This window comes from Diachasma alloeum, unplaced genomic scaffold (assembly GCF_001412515.2).
Source record: "Diachasma alloeum isolate Michigan unplaced genomic scaffold, Dall2.0 Dall_scaffold_00279, whole genome shotgun sequence".
Lineage (NCBI taxonomy): Eukaryota > Metazoa > Arthropoda > Insecta > Hymenoptera > Braconidae > Diachasma > Diachasma alloeum.
The window spans coordinates 1100339-1122340 of NW_021680418.1; the positions used below are offsets into that span (position 1 = coordinate 1100339).

General features: G+C 36.4%; 6 protein-coding genes across 11 annotated transcripts in view; 3 read left to right on the top strand and 3 right to left on the bottom strand.

Annotated features, from left to right (window-relative positions):
• The window catches only part of LOC107038211 (tigger transposable element-derived protein 2), a 41299-nt gene that overhangs the window by 8631 nt on the left and 10666 nt on the right, over window positions 1-22002 (bottom strand). For 2 of the 3 annotated variants that reach the window (XM_015257175.2, XM_015257176.1), the window contains exon 3: window positions 3733-3772. In XM_015257175.2, coding sequence (XP_015112661.1) covers window positions 3737-3772 — 36 coding nt within the window. In that variant the 3' untranslated portion in view covers window positions 3733-3736. Of the gene's footprint in view, window positions 1-3543; window positions 3773-22002 lie in introns of those variants that run through there. The other variant, XM_015257174.1, reaches the window with a different exon arrangement.
• On the top strand, window positions 337-10374 carry LOC107038213 (ubiquitin-conjugating enzyme E2 R2). Of its 3 annotated transcripts, XM_015257180.2 has the most exons (7): window positions 337-516; window positions 584-1015; window positions 5218-5304; window positions 7507-7604; window positions 7726-7860; window positions 8261-8466; window positions 10013-10374. In XM_015257180.2, the coding sequence occupies exons 2-7, from the start codon at window positions 842-844 to the stop codon at window positions 10057-10059; spliced, it is 747 nt and encodes a 248-aa protein (XP_015112666.1). In that variant the 5' UTR covers window positions 337-516; window positions 584-841; the 3' UTR covers window positions 10060-10374. The 3 variants fall into 3 exon arrangements, with proteins under 3 accessions (XP_015112666.1, XP_015112665.1, XP_015112667.1); XM_015257179.2 differs by having other exon boundaries at window positions 337-1015; XM_015257181.2 differs by having other exon boundaries at window positions 337-1015; window positions 8261-10374.
• Window positions 10277-12269, bottom strand: LOC107038210 (glutathione S-transferase C-terminal domain-containing protein homolog). Its single transcript, XM_015257171.1, has one exon. It carries the CDS (start codon window positions 12251-12253, stop codon window positions 10502-10504), a length of 1752 nt encoding a protein of 583 aa, XP_015112657.1. The 5' UTR covers window positions 12254-12269; the 3' UTR covers window positions 10277-10501.
• Window positions 12290-13024, bottom strand: LOC107038215. The gene is made up of 3 exons (XM_015257184.1): window positions 12844-13024; window positions 12525-12761; window positions 12290-12458 (listed from the first exon to the last, which is right to left on the bottom strand). Exons 1-3 carry the CDS (start codon window positions 12897-12899, stop codon window positions 12293-12295), a joined length of 459 nt encoding a protein of 152 aa, XP_015112670.1. The 5' UTR covers window positions 12900-13024; the 3' UTR covers window positions 12290-12292.
• LOC107038212 (monocyte to macrophage differentiation factor) lies at window positions 13115-17063 on the top strand. 2 transcript variants are annotated; one of them, XM_015257177.1, is made up of 5 exons: window positions 13115-13286; window positions 14296-14528; window positions 15210-15452; window positions 15770-16022; window positions 16220-17063. In XM_015257177.1, exons 2-5 carry the CDS (start codon window positions 14464-14466, stop codon window positions 16454-16456), a joined length of 798 nt encoding a protein of 265 aa, XP_015112663.1. In that variant the 5' UTR covers window positions 13115-13286; window positions 14296-14463; the 3' UTR covers window positions 16457-17063. The 2 variants fall into 2 exon arrangements, with proteins under 2 accessions (XP_015112663.1, XP_015112664.1); XM_015257178.1 differs by having other exon boundaries at window positions 13115-13256.
• LOC107038209 (protein KIAA0556) lies at window positions 17483-21860 on the top strand. Its single transcript, XM_015257170.1, has 9 exons — window positions 17483-17635; window positions 17939-18434; window positions 18855-19178; window positions 19716-19977; window positions 20056-20315; window positions 20577-20916; window positions 21008-21249; window positions 21322-21440; window positions 21643-21860. Exons 1-9 carry the CDS (start codon window positions 17550-17552, stop codon window positions 21770-21772), a joined length of 2259 nt encoding a protein of 752 aa, XP_015112656.1. The 5' UTR covers window positions 17483-17549; the 3' UTR covers window positions 21773-21860.

Here is a 22002-nt window from a genome sequence, read left to right on the forward strand (position 1 = left end):
TTCAAACAGTTATTGTTGTCTGCATCAACAACACGTGAGGATAGAAAACCTCAATAACTTCTGAGAATACAATAAATTAAGTCATTTAGAATTTTTCCCGGAAATACATAGGGATTGTCTCGGGATATACCTTGAACCCGCGTCGTAATAGCATGTACTCGATCATCATTTGCAATCATGTGCCCTAGTTCGACTGAAATTCCCGCAAAAAAATTAATTTAAAGTCCCCCGGAATTCGATTTAAATACTTACCGCCACCGTGCGCCATCTCCCCCCGCTCCCAGAAAATCCGGCAACGTCGCTCCACCTCGAAAACTGTCCGCGGAGTGAGGAACCCCCTCGCCGCTAGTATGGTCGTCAGCTGTTTAATTTTCAGCCAGTGGTGGGTGAGTTCGCGTCTGTTATTTGTCTCCCCCCGTTGGTGCAAGTGCCTCGCCGAGCTCTGGGGCATTCACTTGATCCTCAGCTCTCCAACTCTTCACTCTCCCCCAACAGATTAACGTTCAAGTGTTCAGTGTATGTTTCCTTTGTTTATCTCACCGTTGCTCCTTTATTTAACCCCCATTTTCGTTATTTTATTTAGCGAGTTGCATTGCTATACCAACAAGGTAAAGTGCAAGCGTTGAGTCGATTTCCGGGATTGCGCAAAGGCAAACGAGTATCGCATACACGGGAAAAAAATAAAATCGTGAACGGGAGGAAGAAAGAAAAATAACGGAGGGAGAGAGGAAAATAAGAGCGTCTGCTCTGTCTCGTTATTTATTTGTGCTCATCACTGGCGAGAGGAATTATTCAGTTTGAGTGTTTGTGATAAATTAAAGGGTTTTATAACCTGTGAATTATGGCAATGCCAACGAGCAGCGCTGTGAGGGCACTTGCCCTGGAGTATAAGAGCCTTCAAGAAGAACCTGTCGAGGGCTTTCGCGTTAAACTTGTCAATGAGGACAACATGTTTGAGTGGGAAGTCGCAATTTTTGGACCGCCAGATACACTTTATCAAGGTGGATATTTCAAGGTTAGTAAGATTTTTTTCCTGCTCAAAAACATTCATCAATCGCTTTCGCGTTTTTTATTTATTTTTTTTTCTCGCTGACCTGCTCCTTTTTTTTTAATGTAATAATGAAGAATTTCGCGTTGGAAACTGTTACTCATTCTTCCCATTGAGTTGACGTGAGCAATTGCAGTTTCACGTTGTTTTCAAATCGACACTTTGACAAAGCACTCGTGTCTATGTGGCGCTGGTGTGACCTCATCGCTTTTATTCTTTGTGCAATCTATGCTAAATTCAAACGATCTATGTCGCATTGGATAAACACTGGAAGAGTCCGATCAAGTTCTTGGTAGCGAGTTTTATTTTATCACCAGGGGAAGAAGGAGGGAACAGCGATTTTGCGTAAATTGTTACATGACCTTGACCAATTTATGCTATAGAAGTGTATGAAAGCATGTCATTCTGACTGCACGACCAACATGGATTAACGAGAATATCTTCTGACCTTATTTTAATGTCGTTGAAGGCTCATGAACTTGCAATAGCTCCAACTGTTCTTCTCGATGTTTTCATGATTTGATTTCATTGATTACTTATTCATGAATGGGAGGAAATAATTGTCATTGGATACTTTATGCACATTATCTTGCAAACATCTCTGGCATCAGTACGTTTGAGGTGTTTTTTTCATTTGTGACGAATTCTGGACGAATGAAAGTGATCGATATATATCAGTGCACAATATCCATTACAAGAGATTCATTAGATTCATTTTACAAGCCAGTGTGCTCTCATTTTCAAGACTTGCGAAATGGAAAGGAAGTTGGACTTCCTCGGGATCGCTATGATTTTAATGAAATGCTACAGCTGACCAGATTTCTTCCCAGTTCGAGGGAGTTTGAATACATCAGAAATTCAGAGCAGTATTCCTTTCTTTCTCTCTGATAAATATATGGAGATAGATACCTTTCGGGTAAAACGACGAAGATAGTGGGGGCCAAGTGAGCCAGGCATTCCCGCTATTTTTGTACAGTAGCACGAGTCTTGCGTTTTACATTTTGTATTTGCAATTGTTAATTATTTTTACATTCGTAATTTCTTAAATTTTTCTAAGAAGAATAATTAGTTGTAATGATGCACTAACTCCTAGATCTTTTTACTTTTTCAAGTATATTAGGATTGTTCATGTGAGGATTTCGTTACGTTTCGTGTGAAAAATATGTCAATTCCTGCGTTTGAATCAAACATTCTCTGGATACATTTCTAGAGCGTATTTCAAGGAAAAATGTTGAGAGGTCTTTTGATGGAGTTTAACAAAACTCTTCGTCTCCTAGATAATCACTCATTCAATATAGATTTTAATACTTCGTAAATCTCCGTTGATTGCGCATTTATCTAGGCAACGAGCGTTTTAAGACAACATGCCAAGAGACGTATTGTCAAGTTGAGAGGGTTTTTAATATCAAAGTTCAGTATTGAATTGGATTAATAATCCATTAGGAAAGCTCTGATCTACTTTATTTTCAATTTTTTCTTCTCGAAATTCCACGAATTTGGTTAAAATACCCAAAAATGGCGTTGGCTTTGATTATAAATAGTATGAAGTGAATTTAAATGTATACTTAAATGTTACATATTTTTCTGATAAAAGGGTGAGGGTCAGTCGTAGACTCATTTACCATGGAACACCTCATATAATTTGCCATTATCCTGGCTTAATATTGATCAACGCATCGATCTGCAATGTTGTCACGTATTTCCCTCCTTTCCTGAATAATTAAACAAGTCAGCACCACAACACCTCACCTCGAGGGATTTGATTATCCAACCGATTGTACTTAAAAATCAAACTGTTAAAACTAAAAAAAAAATCGCAGCAATACGGGTTCTCAACATGAGATAGGAATAATTTTATTGCTCCACTTTTTTTTTTAATAATTCGAAGCATCGATAAATGGATCTTGCATCGGGTTAGGCTTGCGGGCCGCTTTCTAAACCAGTCTCCGCATCGTTGGCCCTAAGAGAACGTTTATATAATGCTCCAAACGGTGCATCGTTGCACTCGGTGATTTTACTTCAGCATTTGTAACATTAGTGTTACAAACTCGGAGGGTTCAGCGATTTTCAAATGTTATTCGATTTGATTATATAACAATTTAATGACTCGCTTGAATTTTTGGGCGCATTAACAGAATGTTGCAAAGAACGGGCATAAATCTTTTTTGTGGATATCCAAGTACTTTGGCTCTTTTTTCTCCAGTAAAATGATTTTCTATTTTTGTAATCGAACATTAAAGCTTTCATTTGAGCTCCATTTGACCCTAAGTTTCCAGACATTTTACAATGATTTTAATATTTAAACTTTGCAGGTCTGAGCTTGAATCTCGATATTGAAAAAAATGAGAAAGTTAACTTTTGGTGAGAGATTGATGAAAAATGGAAAAATTGCAATTCTTAAAAATTATGAGTATTTTCTATAAATATTTTATAACGATAATTTTTCCACTATAAAAATTTATTCATATTTGGAATTAAACATGGGGACAATATTTAAAAAAACGTGTTTTCTGAGGGTATACCTTAACTGAAATTGCCCGCCCCCGACATTAACAGTGCCAAACCTTTTGACTATCCGGGACATTTTATGCGTGAACAAAAAACCAATGGAAATTGGCGAAAAATCAATGAGAACCAATGAAAAATTCATGTATTCTTTCGGTGAGTTATTCTAGATAACTTACCCTTTCACCAGCTGTACAACGCCGAATGGGTGGGTAGAACCTGGGAAGAAATAATGTTGTATATAAATAAAAGCAGAAGTGAAAAAATATGAGACTTGGTGTTGCGTAATAATAATATAAAACCAAAAAAATTTATGAAAAGAATGTTCTCTTTTCAAATGCTCTCTCTTCTTGTCCTCTTTTGCTCAAGCAGTCTCACGCTCCAGTTTTCTCGGAAAGACGAAAAATCTTTATTCCCTATTGTTTTTATCATTATTGTCTTTTAAGGTATATCCCAAGACAATCAATCCCAAGGTATATCCCGAGACAAATGTAAGGGTATATCATTACCCTTACATTTCACTCGGTATTACACCAAACTCAATGAATACTTGAGGAAATCAATTCCACGATTTTAATCTTGGGTAGAGAAAAACTAAGACGAAAGTTTCAAGTGAATTTGTTACATGCTGTCGTTTACTCTTGTAACCAAAGTAGGTCAGACAAAAATGTCTAGCTGTGTGTTTTTTCTTTAATAGCGAGTGAAGTAACGGTCCTGGGGTCTCAGATTCGACGATGCGCAAACTTCAACGGGACTCATCAGTCAAACAATTTTTACTCCTGTTATTATTATTTTCATTTCCTTGTGAATTATATTCTAAAGGAAAATGGTTGGCATTCATTTTCGTGACCTCGTAACCTGAAATATGGGGCATGAGAAGGGGCCACGAGTTATATTCAGTGGAAAAATGGTAGCAGCAGTTTGGTTCGTAACGATTGTGGAGATCTTTTTCTGAATACCTTCAAAGCTTTGAGGAAGCTCACTCCGAGGCCCTTCTCAATAAGTTCTCTTAACTTCTTTCTGTAAACTCGTTATAAATATTCGCGCAAGGAGCTTATGTTATATTCTTCATTTATCTTCTCTTAAAAATATCAGGGAGGAAAATTGATGGGTCGATTTGAATACTGTCTAGGAATATCGATTTGAATAAGTCTAGGGAGAGCCATTAAGGGCTCATTTTTAGACATTGTCCTCAAAATGTACTGGTTCCTGAAGTATTTTTGGAAATTATTTTGCATTGCAAAATAAAATATACCAATTCAATTTACTATAATACAACTTCCACGAAATTTCAAAAAATTTCCAACAGCGAACGAATTCGCCAAGTTTTTTTATTGAATTTTTTCACAGGTGATACTCAAACTCATAAAGAGAAGTAGGTTAATTCCAGAGATCTGTCCCGAAGGATGGCCGGGATATTTGGGCCACGGGAAGGTCGATCAATATAGCGTTCCCGTTTCCAGTTACCAATGCCACTCAATACAGCATCGTCAAATCTCCTCTTTTCCATTTGTTATCATTACTCAACATATTTTCATCGCAACTGATATTTTCTTTTGCTGTAGTTTTCCTTTCTCAAATTTATGAGGTATGAAGCGCGATGGAACTACCTCCATTCGCTTCATTATTTATTATTATTATTGTGATGGATTTTTTTTTTGCAGGCACACATGAAATTCCCACCAGATTATCCATACAGTCCACCCAGTATTCGCTTCATGACAAAAGTCTGGCATCCGAACGTGTACGAGGTGAGTGAACATACACGATTATCGACTTTTTTTTCCTGTCCACAATGCGCTCAGTTGCTCATTCTTTTATTGTTTTTTTCCCTTTATCCCCTGATGTTCATGTTTCGATGCATGCTGCTCCCCGCATTAAGTGTAGCTTTGTATGTATATATTTTTTTCTTTTTTTCTCATTTTAAGGGGTCTCCTCATTTGTTTCTGACAAATAAGGAGAGCTTCTGCCGACCGGAAAGAATAATTAATAAAATAATGAATGACGGAAGTTATCTGGAAAATGTTGAGGCGATTCACCGTGGTTTTTATTATTTAATTAATTCTATAAGTTAATCCTTATAGACATTATGTGGACGAAAAACGACTATTTGGCGCAATTCAAGCACAACAAACTTTTTTGTTAACTTTCTTTATTATTGGGAGTACTGATGGGAATAATAATTTACTATTCTATTGAATGACTGTCTTGAGGTGTACCTTAAATCCCCGAAGATAAGAGTTCCGTAACACTCCTAAAAAATTATATTAGATATTCCTAAAAAAAATATTCGATTTTTTTACATGGTAATTCAGTGAATTTATGTCTTCTTTTTATTCAACTTGAAGAAACTTTGGAATTTCTCGTAGAGAAACGAAGAGAAAAGGCCACTCCAGAAATTTCTGATAGAATTTTTCAAATCATCATTTGTTAACTATGACCTCACTTCTACTTCTCATCATCTTCAACATCAATTGAAATTTATTTTCAAAAGCTCATGCCGATTGAATAGAGAAATAATCCAATTTCTTTCGAATTATCCATAATAGTAGGACAATTCACTTCTATTCACCGAAACATTGCTGAATAATCCTCGTTACAGTCATCTTCTTTAATGACTCTCATCCAGAGACAAAGTTATTATATTGAAGTTATTTTCTCTTTTTTTTTTTCTTATTTTCCGTGTCAGTTGATTCGCGTGAAGCTCGCTTTCTTCGATATATTTTTACACGCGCTTGCGCGTCATACTGCACTGCACTTTTGAGTCTTTCTCGTATTTTTGTCCCTCTCTTTCTCTTCCACTCTGTTGAGTCACGTGAAAGCTTTGACACAAGCCTCATTGACAATATATAATTTTAAACCGTAAATATTTGTAAGCTATTCCCTCATCCAACTTGTAGAAAGTAAAATGAAACTGAAAATGAGAGAACTTGATTGAAAGAGAAATTCCTCGGATTCACTTGGACTTGATATTCCCAAGCGTCTCAGTATGTGCATGAAGATTAAAGAATACACGGAAGAGAATCTGGCAGTCTGCCAGCGGTGAAAAATACCGTTGTCTGTTTTCCCCTATTTTATTTTTTACCCACGGAACAAAAGGTTTATAGCTATAAAAGTAGGGAAAGAAGGAAATAAATATTTCTCATGTGAAATCACGTGGCAATTTCAATGTCTCTTTAATGAAACGGGTTGTGGCTTACTCGTCTTAGTGTTTGACTTTCGATGTTTGCATTCGAATATAAAGAAAAAAAATTATAAATTCACATTATGTTTTTGATGTTGCGAAGTTCACCATATTATTAATTCCCTGAAAATTTCTCAATTCTTATTTTTTATGCAACAACCTTCTTCTCCAGTTCTGGTGAAATCTTGAGGAATAAAAAAATTGCAGTTTACAGTAAATTATTAAAGCATCCTTTATAGTTTCATAGAGACCACACTATAGATTCAACCATTTTTAATCATCAAATTTGTCAATTAAATTGCTTGAGAAAAATTTGAATACATTTTTAGCTAGTAATTATTGCCTAGATATTCGTAGATAAAAAAACTATTCAATTTTTGGGCTGATTTCTTTTGCCACTCTGTTTCTCCAAGAATGAATTCTGTAAAATTCAAGTGAAATTTCTGTTGTTCAAGGAAATCGCCTAGATTTCACAAGATTGGTTTTAACAATTGTCGCGCCGTCAATTCTCATTATCCACTCCTATACCTTTTTTTTTTAAATAATTTTCCGAGGTATAATGTCACCTTGTACGTCAAAGACACTGACGCCATGAAACAGAGGTCATGTCCCTCTCGATAACTACCGTTTCCTCATCCCAAATCCGCCAAGTTGACCCTGATAAACTTAATTTCTTCAGTTTCGTTCAATGTTCACGTTCGTCTACGGATATACCTAAGTTGTAAAGTCTCGACTAAAAATATGTTTGATATCGGTTTTTCTTCAAAAGAATGGCGACTTGTGCATCTCCATTTTGCATCCACCGGTCGACGACCCACAGAGCGGTGAATTGCCATGTGAGAGGTGGAATCCAACGCAGAACGTCAGGTGAGAATAACAGAAATGGCAAAAAACAAAACAAATAAAATATAGAAACCGGTGAAGTAGTTCATTATTAGAGGAGAAATAATCGATGGGACGTTGATAAAAAAATGTATTCATTCCTTAGGACAATCCTGTTATCAGTAATATCACTCTTGAACGAGCCCAACACCTACAGTCCAGCTAATGTTGATGCATCAGTCATGTACAGACGTTGGCGCGATTCCAAGGGCAGAGACAAAGAATATGAAAATATAATCAGGTGATTATTGACTTCTTTGACGGCATTATATAGAATTTAGTTTTTACTGAATGAACGCTTTTGTTGTCTTAATGTCTCAAATATTCTCACGTGAAACATAGTTTTTCGGCAGAGCTAATTTTTTCTCTCAGTGAACTTAAGAAGTATGGGATTTTTGTTGAATAGATTATTTGGAGAAAAAAACTGTCAAAAGATTGGGTTTGTAGAATTCTCGTCGATTCGTTCCCTAGAAATTTACAAAAATACACTCTTACAGTTTCTTGCAGAAATAACTATTAATTTGTCACAAAATCGTGTCATCGACGTATTTGACTTGAATCAATTGGTTACGAGTAATTAAAAAAATATCAAAATATTGAACAAACTGGGAAAATTAATTTGATTCATCCTCTCACCCCAGAAAACAAGCTCAAGCAGCGAAGGTGGAAGCCGAGAGAGAGGGCATAGTGGTACCACTTACGCTTGAAGATTACTGCATAAAGACCCGTGCAAGGCCGGCAGAACAGCCACTTGATATGACTGATTTCTACGATGATGAGTATGAGCTCGATGATGATGACGGCGACGGACTCAGTGTCAGCGATTACGAGGATGGCGATGACAGTGGTAATGGCGAGTCGTGATCAATTTCGTAGTTAAGTACGAAGAAAAAATGAGACGAATAAAACAGAAAAAGTAAAAAAAAACCTCGAAATATACAACAAAGTAAAGTAACAATGGAAGAAAATAGTATATTACGATACAAGGGAAAAAAGGAGTTGCTGACGAGGGTGAAGGTTTACACTCGTCGGAAAGTACATTTTTTCGTATGTATCGTACGATATTTTATGATACTCGTGACGAAAAGGCGGTTCTTTGAGCACGAAGCGTGCAAAAAGTGCCCTTTTTTCACTTACATCATAAAGAATTTTAACGTATGATACTGGTGATGCCATTTATCCAGTCCTGTACAGATTGATAAATTAATGATCTTCTGAAGGAGAAAAATAAATTTGGATAAATAATGAAATGGAAATTGATCTGGATAATTAAATAAATATAAAAGAATGAATAAAAAATGTGACAAAATGTAAAATATAACTGTTTCATCATCTCTTGTTCTCAATCGTATTTAATACAAGCAAAGAGTGATGAAAGAAATTGGCAGATTATTCCGGAAATATCTTACAAGAGTTTCAAAAAATCATTTGAGGAACATGATTTGTAGAAAATGTAATAGCGGGCAGAATAGGCCGTTGAATTTTCCCTCTGAACTCATTGGTTTTCGAACTATTGGCTAATTTCTGTGAAATTTTTCGAATGACCATTGATCAATATTTATCCATATTCCATTTCTCCAACCCCCATGTTAGAAGCTCCTTAGCTTAAGCAGCGATACGGTTTATAGATAACGAAACTAATATCTCAAAACAGTGCTTTGTTCCTTTCAAAATAAAATCCATGGTGAAATAATGTTGAATATTTCATCTAGAATTTTAAAATAACTTGTTTTTTGTCGAGCGCTTGAAAAGCGACATCGATGTCACTGACAATTCTTAAAATAATATAACAAGTTTGTTTAGTCCATGAATTGAATAGAAGACAATTGAATTTTTGTCTATTTAGAAGTAATTTTTGTATTACTGCCCTCAATCGAAGGATGAAGGCGACGTTTGTGTTAATATAGTTTATCACTTGACCTTTTTATTATTATTGTTTTTCCTCGATATCGGATTAAAATTAATCAAGATTCGTAGTACATTTTCTTGTTAATGAGCGTGGGTTTTTTATTGTCTGTATTCAGCGCGCATGATTTTATTCAAAACAATAAGTTTATTTTGTTTTTTGCTTCAATGTTCATACCATGCATTTTTATGCGATGACTATCATTTTTTTTCGGAGTCGAATGGATTTTGAGTAAAACAATTGCATTAGAACTTTTTTTAAGTGGATAAACTCGAAACGATTGATCATTTTATTCTGCTTTGACAAATGGAAAAAAATTAGAAGCAGCGAATTTAGTGGCTCTGCATCAAATGCGAGACCTTATAAATAAAAGAATTTTAAATATTGAAATTATTATTACAATAAAATGAATCACAATATTGAGACATGTATCACCCTTTCAATTGACTAATTTTTTCTTCTCTATTTTTATTTCATATAACTCAAGTACGAGAAAAATCAAGAGGAAGAAATAAAACTCCAAAAGGATCTTAAAAAAACAATTAAGAAATATTTAAATGTAATAATAATAATAATGTGTGGACATGTACTCAGTGCTTGAAGTAGTTTTTAGATGAATTTTCCTCGTTCCAAAAAAAGAAAAGTGAAATCAGGCGTAGAATCTCATTCCGTTAAATCAATTAATTAGAAAACATTGAAAAAAAATTTTTTTTTTATCAATTCAGAGAATAGAAAAATCAACAAATTGCCGTAAAAATCAAATGATTTGTATATTTCGTGAGAATGCAAATTTATCCCCTCTTTTTGTACATATCAAATAAAGATCTCTTCATAAAATTGACTGTGAAATATTATACAAATTATTGGCAATATCAGGTCGTATTGCTAGGATAATCCCCTCCTTTTACCGCAATGTTGAATAATCACAAAACAGAGTCAAACGTCTGGTCTCGCAGTGTTCAGCGATATCCTCCCATTAAACAATGCTCGAAGGTAAACGAACATTTTGAAGGGCGCTCGCAAGACAATTATTCACAAATTCATCACCGGGAATACCCACTAATAAATTATTTTTTGGTGTACAACTCTCAGGCACAAGTTTAGTGATGAGAACCGTGTATCCACACTCCTCAGCCTGCGTTTTCCTATCGCCATCGATAATCCTCATGCACCGATACCCCTGTTTGGTCTTGAGATTCTTCTCATCGTGGGTCTGATCAGCTGCATGCCCAATTACCAAATAATCCCTCAACTTGATAACCCTTTTGAAAACGTTGCTCCTTGGATACGAAATATTAAGACAATCCTGTACAGACCCATAGCAACAGGGACAGCAGACAAAGACAGCATTTCTCCTGATGCAATGTTGAATAACCAAATCAGTTGCAACACCACATGCATGCAGAGAAGTTCCGATGTCAAATTTTCCCTTGAAATAATCAAGATTGCATTGGTAAAACCGGACATTATCCAATTTCAATTTCTTAACCCTCAATTTTGATCTATTCAGCGACTCCTCCTTATTCTCCAGTAGAATAACAGTGCAATTCTTCCTCAAATACGCGATTAATATCCCCAGATGTCCGCTCCCAGAGCAAAAATCAACAATAACATCTCCAGGCTTAGCCAATTTCAATACAGGTCTGCAGAGATTCTCCAGCTGTTGGAATTTTCGTTTCGATCGTGTAGAGGGCAGAGACCCCCCATCAGGATTCGCTTCGAAGGGGATCTCCCCCCAGTCAATCTCAATCTCTGCGCCCAGGGACTCACTGCTCATCCCCAAATCAACTCCAGTATTTTCTATTATCTTCATGGAGTTTTCCACGTCCTCCTGTTTTGTGTAAATCTTATTCCGAGGTTTATATCGCTTGACATCGCTCTTGTACAGACTCTGATTGGGTAAATGTTCAGAGAAATACTCGGTATTCAATGGGGGTGCGAATTCAAGGGCTATGAAGCTCAGACATTTACTCAAATGCTCATCATTCATCATTCTGTGGTGCCACTTGGCAGTTAATGGAATAAGCTCGAGCACTCGAGGATTTGTGACAATTCTGAGGTAGACAGTGATGCACAGAAATATGATGACGTCTGCTAATGTCATGAAGGATCCCTCTGCGTAAAGATGCTCGGGCAGAACACGCTCCTGCGTTGCTGTTCCATCACTGGAGAACTTCTTCGACATTGTGTATTTATAGATGTTGTGGAGTCGAACTGGCTGACACATGTGGACTTCGAATCTCGCCAATGTTTCCGGTATTTCTCCAGACGAAGTGGCAGGATATTCCATTGTTCTCAGGGTTGAGATGAGTTCTACCTCGCAGAATCTTGTCCAGGGGCTGGACTCGGAGGGAGCGAGCAGGCTGGAGGTCTTGAAGCCCAGGAGGTGTCTGCAGTGGTGTTCGGGGGATTCTGCGATGGAGAGCTTGATGATCTGGCGCAGGCAAGCGCAGAGACCAGCCACTAGACTCATACTGTTGAGCTTTAGGTTGGGGAGTTGACAGGAGTCCGCAATCTCCGGAATTTCATCGGCATTGAGTACTTTGTAAGAGAAGTTCTCGACCGTGATTGGATACGCGTTCACCTCGATCGGCTGTTTTGTGAGGACGAAGGTGATCTCGAGCCTCGAGTCGCAGTATTGCATCGTAAAGAGGACCACGAGGGTCTCTATTGGTGCGAAGAATTCATCTCCTTCGGTGGAGAATAACTCCAGGTAAATTTCCTCCATTTTTTAGCTAATTCAGGTGATGGAGCATTGGGGGGACTATCATACGCTAGCTGTTCGTAGTTGGCGAGCTACTTTTCGGATTATTCGCTTGCGGAGGACGTTTTCCCTCAAGAATACTGTGAGACAGGAGAGGATGGAGAGGGCGAACATGGAACCTTCGAACTTTAGGAAGGCGTTCTCCTCGAGCCAGGCGACTCTGTCACAACTGAAAATATTTGAAAGAGAAGTGAGGGGGCATTATTTTGACTTTTTACATGAATATCAAAGTTACCTTCGAATAATCTTCTCTCCAGTCTTGCACTTGATCACCTCCTTGTACCTTGCATAGACGCAGACACCAATGCTCTCACTGGCAATTTCAAATGCAGTGCACGGATGGCACTCATCAATTACCTCATACTGTCCACTATCAGCGCACGTGTTATTGTGCTCAAAATTTTCGACAAACGGTTTACTGCTCGTGCTCTCGGTCCAATGGCTCTCAACAATCAGCGCAAGAACAGTTAACCTGAAAATCCAGATAATCACCAACGAAAAATATGAGCGAAAATAACCTAGAATATTTAACTCCTCTGAATTCATCAACTCACCCTCCTAATAATGTGATACCCAATAACATGCGCTTTTTCGTGCAAGATTCAATCATTTCGTTCCAACTGATTCATCAATTCCAGTTTTATATCACTTCAACAATTGTTTTAGCTATAATGAAATTGACCTTGAATACGTGACAGTGTAAACTCCACTGGCCTGTGGCCACATTACACGACAGCTGGGCTGGTAAAAGGGCGGAGGGGGCGCCATTGCTTGCCCACATCTCACTCTGATTATTTTGTTTCTCAGTTGATACTGTAGCGTCAATTCACGAGTCAGTTTTCGCTTTGACAGAACGGAGTGCAGGTGTGCTCCGCCGATGCTCATTGTGTTGCTCAAAATTCACCAGTACTGAGCATTATTCATAAACATTTACATGAGTCAATGAGAAAATTCATTGACAAAACTGGTGAGTAAACAGGAAAATGGAGAGTAACAGGTAAATATAATTATCTCGTGCTCCATTCATTCGACAATAGAATTTTTGTCTTCGAGTCACAGCTCAATTTCCGGACGATTTCAACTTGCACTGGATATTCCATAAATTAAATGAACATTGCTCTGATTATTTCACCTTTCAGTAATATTACTCGCGTATAATCATACGATCAATTATTTTTTCTATCAGCGACATTTAATGAATGAAAAAATATGGCTCAGTCCGCTCAGTCGTCTAGAAATTAGGGGCCTCGGCTGCATTCAACTACTTCTTAATTTAGTTATTCTTCGTTTTGTTATTTTCACTTCAAATCATTTTTTTCTGCTAATTAAAACATTCCTGAAGGACTTCTTGGTTTTCATCACATAATTACCAAAAGCTAAATTATTTTCAATTTAGATGATTCTGAAATGGCTCAATTTTTTATGAATAACGTGGGCAGCGCGTGGAGAAGGTCAAAGCCCTGAAAACAGGAAGTTATCTAGTTCATCTTCGAACTCGGTCAAAAGGAGATTCAAACAATTTTTTTAAGACATCATTCAATCAATTCAGAACATTATTTCAGTTATCATGAAATTTTTTTAAAAATTTAATAATTAATAAATGAGTTAAATTTTAATTAATGGGGATTGATAGGGCTCAACAATACCTACATTTGAGGATAAAAGAAATTCAATTCGAACGATAACAGTGCTTCCATTTGGAAATAAAAAATATAGAGATATGAGAATGTCGAATAACTAGGCAAAATTTCTAATGCTATTTCTTTGATTTCATCACTTAATCCCCGGCGCTAGATTATTTTAAATTTAGATGATTTTGAAATGGCTCATTTTTTTAATGAATAACGTGGCCGGCGCGTGGAGAGGGTCAAGACACTGGAAACAGGAAATTATCGGGTCATTGCGTTTTGGCGTTAGCACTATTCTCTAGACTCTTTCGATATCTCTTTTAATTAGAAAAATGTAGAGATATGAGAATGTCGAATCATGAAGAATATTTCATTCAGATGACGAGAGGGGATTTGTTGTTGAGAGGTGAGGAGTGAAAAATTGAACCAATGAAGTAACAGAGTGCGGAGATATCATAGTTGAAAAGGGCTGGAATCCGTGATATTAGGGTCAAAGATACTGCCTGGTGCAATTTCAGTTCACTTTGACATTCATCAGCGGTAATAATGGATGGACCTTGCTTAGCGGAATCTATCATGGCACCTATGCAAAAGTTGCGAGGCCTTAAAGAGTGAGTGCAATCGTCTGTTTTTTAATAAATTTTTTGTGGGGCACATTTACTCTGTTTCGCTGTATAATTGTAGCTGTGTGGGAAGCCTTAGGAAGATAAAACTATTGGAGTGAATTATATAATTCAATGTTGGATATAGTGACGAACATTGTTGCTTGGTGGTGTGATATTGCTCATATCATTATTGGATTTTGAAGGAGCATTGAGTTGGTATCAGTTGCTGTTGTTAACAGAGAACGTTTTCATTCAACTTGCTCATTGAAACTGGCATTCTAAAGCAATGAGTTGAAATTCACACATTACATTGTGATTGATTAAAAAATCCTGTAGGCAAGGAAATTTGCTAGGACGAAAACCTACACTGGCAGAAAAAATTAATTTTATCAAGAGAATAATTAATTAATTTTCAAATAAACATGATTTCGTACTGAATACCAGTTATCTCTTCTTGAGATACATTTTATTGGGAGAAATCCAACTTCTCTAGAATTGAAGTTCCTTTTATTTGTCGCAATAATGAGAGTATTGGAGTATTGGAGTATTCTCTCTAGCCAAAAGTTTGCCAACTCCAGAAATTTGTTGGTTTACTGAAAAATTAAGAATCTGAAAATTGTTTCAAAGTAAAGGAGAGGGAATTTTTTTCCCATGAAGAATAACAAAGGTTCTTTTGACTTTTATTAGCATAAAGTGGATGAATTCCCGTGCCACCACGAATAAGGCTTACACACCAACGTGCATTGAACACTGTGCGAATATAATGACCCATGGAATTTGGATAGTACCAGCATTATTCGCTAGTATTGAATTGCTGAGAAGATCCATGACCTCTACTCAATTGATTTCAGCATTGGTCTATGGAATTGCTCTCCTCCTCCTGTTCTTAGTATCAACTTCGTTCCATACGATGCATTACTGCGATCACAAGTAAATAATCTATTAACTTACGGAAATACAATGCTCTATAAGTATTGCAATGAAACCTTTTTTAATCTGCAAAATTAACATTATCAAAAGTGATACCTCCCGTTTCTCTTAGGGTATTACAGCTAGTCGAAGTGACAACTTCGACCTTGTGGTGATAAAATAGACTTTAAACTTATTAAATTTTACGGCTTCATGCCATAATTCATTAGTTTTAATTTAATTGTAATTTTCAACTAACGATTTTGTCGGCCCAAACAAGACTTGTTTGAGAACTTGGTCGTTTTTCTCTCAGTGTAGCACAATGAACTATTTTTTAGACAATGGAAAGACGTTCTCCATCGATGCGATCGTGCCATGATCTATGTGTTCATTGCTGCCACATATTTTCCATGGCTGATGGTAGAGGATTTCCCTGACAATGAAATTGTACCAACAATGCGATATTTAGTGTGGATCATGGCAACTATTGGAATTCTGTATCAACAGATGTTCCATGAGAGGTACAAAATGCTCGAGACTATTTTTTATCTTATTATGGGTGTCGGTCCCAGCATCGCTGTCATTACAGTGGTAAGTAAAAAACGAACGTAATAATAATACAGTCCAGTCTCGACCTGAATCCATGCCGAGTGATATTCCCACTTTCTGGCTTGAATGTTCTTCGTTTCGTATTCTCCGTACAAGATACAAATTGATTCATATCATTTGAAGAATGATTTGTTCAAGAGAAAATAATTGTTACTGAAATCTTTTTAAACTTTGTACAGAATAAATTTGACAATATCAGAGAACTCAAGACTGGGGGATTCATCTACATAGCTGGTCTCATATTCTTCAAATCTGACGGGAGGATACCTTGTGCTCACGCTATTTGGCATATATTTGTGACGGTGGGCGCTGGGTTCCATTATTACGCGATTCTGAATCATCTCTACCCATTCGTCCAGAGCGGTCATCCGACGTTACCACTGATCGACTGGCTGGAATCTCATCGCGAATTATAATATCAAAAATCAATTTAGCTAATTAATGTTCGATTCATTGTTTTATGATGAATTTCAACAAATGATTATGGATGCAATTTACGATTTACCACCAAAGAAGGCGATTTCGACAGAATTGTAAATAATCAAGAGAAAATGATCGATTTTTTTAGAACAATTTATTTAATCTGCAATATTAATGATTTATTTAATCTCATTTTTAAGAAACAATTGTTCAATGAGAGGAATAGATTCTGGAAGATGTGGATTTTTATCGAGTCATACTAGTAATTTTGTAATCCGAATCTCATGAAAATAGTGATTTCGTCATTTATTTTCCATTCAGTACCTGACATGTAAAAAGTGCGAGATCAAGTGGATCTTGACAATTTTTTGGAATCTATAAACTAACGATAGGAACTAAGTGGTATTTTCCTTTTGGGAGCAAAAAGACATCTTATACGGCATCTCGATCTGAAGTTTTTCCAATTTTACTCAATAACCTCAGTGTTCTATTAGATTATCTACAGATTTCCTGAATTGTGATCATTTAACGTTTGCTACTTGTGTAAATATTTATGATATTAATGTATGTGCCAAAATATAAAAATTGTGACGTGCTAACTGATTTGAAGTCTTCGAAAAAAAAGGAATCAATATACAAATTTTTCAACCACAAATAATGTCCACTGACTTTTCTTGATCAATCCTGACCTTTTCAAAAATTGATTTTTCGATTAGAAAAAATTCGAATCTCTAATTTTTAGCGGTCGGAGACGAATTTGACCTACAAAATTGAATTTCTGTCGCAAAATCACGCGGAAAACAGTGTGTTTGGTAACTCGTTCCCCCTTAAATGCATAATCAGGGGAGATATCAATGTCTGACCCGACATGTTCCTCGAAATGGCCCTTAAATCTTCCTCTCTTCCTTCCGGAGACCGTTGACACTGAATCCGTAACCATGGAAACATTGTGGTCAACAAAACGTGATCGTTCCCTTTGTTGTTATACAATGTACTGCATCAGGATTGTAAACGTGATGAATTTAAAGTCAGCTGTTGTTATGGAAAGGATAAGAAGATGAAAATAGTGGAAATTATCAATTAAAAAATATGGATCGAGTGGTGGAAAAAGAGTCAACGCTTCCGTTGACGTCTAGAGAGGAGAAATTACCAACGTGGCTGACAGAAATGACTGAGTACGTTTGAAAAGATGATTCATTATTTTTCTTGTTCTGTTGTTTTTGACAAATCATTGCAACTAATTCATAAAAATCGAGGGGTACCGTGAAAGTGATTGTTCGAGTATTTACTTTACCAATGCTTCAAAATTAAAAATTGATATTTTACCAAGTTTTATGACCAATGGGTTCAATTCTTTTAAAGAACTGTAATGAGTGCCCATTTGTATTGAAATTCAAAGATAGAGACAGCTTGTTAACCACACTGGCACTGCCGGCGGTATGACTAAAAGCAATATGAGTACATTTCATCCATTACAGGAACATCAAAATATTGGCACCGGACGCATTGACAAACGAGCTCAATGGAATCGAAGAAGTCAGTAAAATCAACAGACGACCACAAGCTGTAAGAAGACGCAATGAAGATATCAAAAGAGAAAAGCATTTACCAGAGTTCCATTACCGCCCTCGATCGCGAAGAACGATAGAATCACCGAAGAAATCCATTCTCGTAGAGCACCGAAGAAAGTCAAGTGCTGATGTATTATTAAGCGACGAATTGAAAAAATTGAGTACAGGGGGAGAATCATCGGTGACTCCTAGAAAGTTGAGTGCCACTTTACATCGCAAGAAATTGCTGACCTTCGATTTGTTTTCTGACAATGATCAAGATGAAGAATTCATCATTCCGGAATTACCAGAGGGAAGTTTGATAACAGTTGACATTCTGAGCACATGGGGTGACCGTCATTATGTAGGGTTGAATGGCATGGAGATATTTTCGTCGTTGGGGGAGGCTGTTTCATTGAATAAGGTAAGAAAGGGAGGGCTCTCGTCGATATGAAAAATAGAATCTCTTTTTACCGAAGTTAAAAATAATTCTTGAATTTCTCGAAGTTTCCATTCTTCTCTGTAATTTATTATTCTTATACTTATTTTTATGAATATGTTTTTTGTCTTCAGCAATTTTATATAAGTAGAAATGAAGTTGGAGTCAAGGGGAGGTGCACCTCGGGAAAAACCTTGCGTTTTTCGAGGAAAAAACTTAAAAACACTATTTTCCGCGTAATTTTTGTTAAAATGTTGTCCGTAAAAAATATTTGAATTAACAAATATATACAGCAATTGCTACTCCTGGGCTGATTGTCCAAACCGACAGCACTCAAACACAACACAAAAATAAAACTGATCGGATTGCGGTTGATACTTATTTTTGTTAATATGCTTCATCTAGATATGGTCGCAGTTGGATGATTCTAATGAACCTTCGGACGATCCTGCTCTTACCAATTTGATCAATGGTATTTACCGAACGCGTGATGATCTAAATATGTGGCATGCTCCCTATAAGCGAGGGAGACAAATTTCAGTTCACATGGAATTATCGAAGAGAGTTAATATCGGACTAATTAGGATATGGAACTATAATAAGTCGAGGATACACTCGTATCAAGGTGCCAAAGATGTCGTCATTAAGTTAGACGATGTTGTTATATTTTCTGGAGAAATTGCGCGAGCTTCTGGCGATGTCGCTGGGGATATAAATTCTTTCGGAGATGTGAGTGAAGAATTTTTCTTTATGTTCATTGAGAATGTGTAACTTGAATCGATTAGAGATCATGTCGGATTCTCGGGTGTTCTAGAAAAGTAGAAAACATTGAGGTGCTTCCTTCAAATTTTCTAGAAAATATGAAAACAACTCTCTGTGAAACAAAAGAATTTTCTGGATTTTTCGAATTGTTCAGAAAACCCGAGAGTATTCCAGAAAGCTCTAGAATTTTCTAGAAGTGTCTACGGCGCATACCAAAGTATAACTTACAGCCTAAAGCTGATTGGGGACTCATAATCAATAGATTAGGGAACTATTTAATAGTAAAAATACAATTGAAATCTCTTCAATCGGTTGCGTGTATCGCGGCCAAATAATGAGCAACAGATTTAGTACATTCAAGATTTTCATCTTTGAAATTCAAATTATGTTTATACTACTTCAATTCTAACATACTGATGTAATTTCCAAATTATTATTCAACTCAGTTGAGAGTGAAATGTATGAACGACTGGTTGTGAGATTGATTTATGCCAATGTTTGCAGACAATTTTATTTACAACGGATGAAAACATTTTGGAACTAATTTCCCGAAACGATCGTATATTTCATGAGTTTATGGATTACTCAGCGTCCCAGGGAATAGAAATGGACAGGCCCGTCACAGGAGCAACTGAGCTAGACGTTATACCAACGATAGAAAATCCAATCATGTCATCTGGTAGTATTACTGATAAAACAATGTCGGTTGCATGTAGAGAAATAAAACTATTGCTATTATCCAATTGGAACGATTCTGACATGATAGGTAAATTGAAATTATGTGCGATGATACGCGTGACGAAGGACATTCTGACGTTTCATGAGGAAATTCTTATGTCTGCAGGGTTAAATGGAATTGAAATTATTGGAGATCAGGGCAATATACCTGGGAGCAAGATCTCATTGCACTGTAACATAGAGGATGAAGGGATATATCGGTTACTAGACCAAAAGAATTTCACGATGGAGTCCAAAAATATGTGGATAATCCAACAAATTCCTGATGTCATTCCTGAGATAATGATTACATTCAACACTGAGGTGTTTATCACTGGTATAAGAATATGGAATTATAACGGATCATTGGAAGCATCTTATTGTGGAGTGAGTACCTCACTGTCTCCACAAAGTTTACAGCTCGTAAGACATTCTTTCGTAGACGTATGAAAAAATTCAATAGAATACCTAGCGAATTCGCTAGAAAATTTTGTTGGAATTATCGGTAGGAATTTTTTTTCTGATCAAAAATGGTCAGTAATTGGCTTTCGGTCGGTGACGTGTAATTTACGTGTGTCAGCTTTATCCGTTACATCCCTAGATATTACCATCGATTCTTAATTCATTTGCTTATCAATATTTCACTAGGTGAAACATTTAATGATTGAATTAGACGGGAAAAAGCTCTTTGGTGATAATTTTGAGGGCTTCATCATCAGAAGAGCACCGGGATTCTGCCACTATAATTTTTCGCAGGAAATCAGTGTCATTCAACGACCGAAAACAATGAGTAACAGTACCCCATCAAAATCTCATCTGCAGACTCTTGATTTACTGGATGATATCAACTATGAGGCACCACCAGTGCCGGAAGGCTTCGTTTATCAAATCGTTATATTCTCTTCGTGGGGAGATGCCTATTACGTTGGTCTGAATGGAATTGAATTTTTTGATGCCCAGGGACGCTCAATTCGTTTAATTAAAAAAAGTATGTATTCTCCTCGTGAAAAGAAATTTTATCAATTATCTATGGATTCGATAAGTTACACCCATCCACATAACAAATTAAATTTTGTCAGATGTCGCTGCGTATCCAGAAAGTGTCAATGTAATTGAAGGAATTGAAAATGATATACGAACTCCGGACAAACTAGTTGATGGAGTTAATGATAGTGCAGATGGACAACATTCATGGCTTGCCCCCATTTTGCCAGGAGAGATAAACCGCGTTTACATTATTTTCGATTATCCAATGGCTGTTTCGAGAATCAAGATATGGAACTACACGAAAACATCGTCCAGAAAAGTTAAAGAATTTGGGGTAAGCGTTTTCCAATTTCTACGACGTGAAAAATATATGCAAAGGAAATTCATGAAACCTTAATCATTTCAGATACTTGTGGATGATCTTTTAGTATACAACGGAGTATTAGAGAGGAATGACCCTTCAGGGACTGTTCACTTCAATAGAAATCCTAGTGAGCCACGCAAATTATCGGGCAAATTAAGAAAGTATGTTAAAATGTTAAATGATTCTTTGAAACTAATAGTTCAAGTACCCTGGTTTTTATCAGTTTTGGATCAGAAATATAACGCTTATTTGGATCCACACACATGAAAAAATTTAACAGAAAATCTTAGCCAATTCAAATTGACCCATGGTACCAATTCCACTTATCTACGAAAATAATCAAACAATTGTCGTGTGTTTCAGCTCGGACCAAGAAATTCACTTGTTAAATTTAGAAAATGTTTCGACACTTGGAGACGATACATTACCTGATCCTCTTCTTCGACCGTATACCTCAATGTTGCCAAAAAATTCACGCAATTATTCTGTATAAATTATATACTTTTCAACATGATTTTTTCCTTGTATCGATATCGACAATGAAATAAGTATAAATAAATATGAGTATCTTGTTCATGTTATTGAATCGCTTTCAGAAAATTAATTGGATATGAAGTTTTTTAAAATTCATAGTAGTCTCCTTTAACTAATATTTCCAAATACGGAGGAGAAACATGTCTAACAGCAGAAGATTTTCAATTTCCCTTCCTATTTGAGATTATT

Coding starts and splice junctions, on each gene's coding strand:
- LOC107038213 (XM_015257179.2), top strand. CDS start 842: ATGGCAATGCCAACGAGCAGCGCTGTGAGGGCACTTGCCCTGGAGTAT. Junction 1,016..5,217: donor ATCAAGGTGGATATTTCAAG/GTTAGTAAGATT, acceptor TTTTTTTTGCAG/GCACACATGAAATTCCCACC. Junction 7,605..7,725: donor AATCCAACGCAGAACGTCAG/GTGAGAATAACA, acceptor TTCATTCCTTAG/GACAATCCTGTTATCAGTAA.
- LOC107038210 (XM_015257171.1), bottom strand. CDS start 12,253: ATGGAGGAAATTTACCTGGAGTTATTCTCCACCGAAGGAGATGAATTC.
- LOC107038215 (XM_015257184.1), bottom strand. CDS start 12,899: ATGATTGAATCTTGCACGAAAAAGCGCATGTTATTGGGTATCACATTA. Junction 12,762..12,843: donor GGTATCACATTATTAGGAGG/GTGAGTTGATGA, acceptor CTGGATTTTCAG/GTTAACTGTTCTTGCGCTGA. Junction 12,459..12,524: donor GGAGAGAAGATTATTCGAAG/GTAACTTTGATA, acceptor AAATATTTTCAG/TTGTGACAGAGTCGCCTGGC.
- LOC107038212 (XM_015257177.1), top strand. CDS start 14,464: ATGGATGGACCTTGCTTAGCGGAATCTATCATGGCACCTATGCAAAAG. Junction 15,453..15,769: donor ATGCATTACTGCGATCACAA/GTAAATAATCTA, acceptor ACTATTTTTTAG/ACAATGGAAAGACGTTCTCC. Junction 16,023..16,219: donor GCATCGCTGTCATTACAGTG/GTAAGTAAAAAA, acceptor AACTTTGTACAG/AATAAATTTGACAATATCAG.
- LOC107038209 (XM_015257170.1), top strand. CDS start 17,550: ATGGATCGAGTGGTGGAAAAAGAGTCAACGCTTCCGTTGACGTCTAGA. Junction 20,316..20,576: donor TGGAAGCATCTTATTGTGGA/GTGAGTACCTCA, acceptor ATATTTCACTAG/GTGAAACATTTAATGATTGA. Junction 20,917..21,007: donor AATTCGTTTAATTAAAAAAA/GTATGTATTCTC, acceptor AAATTTTGTCAG/ATGTCGCTGCGTATCCAGAA.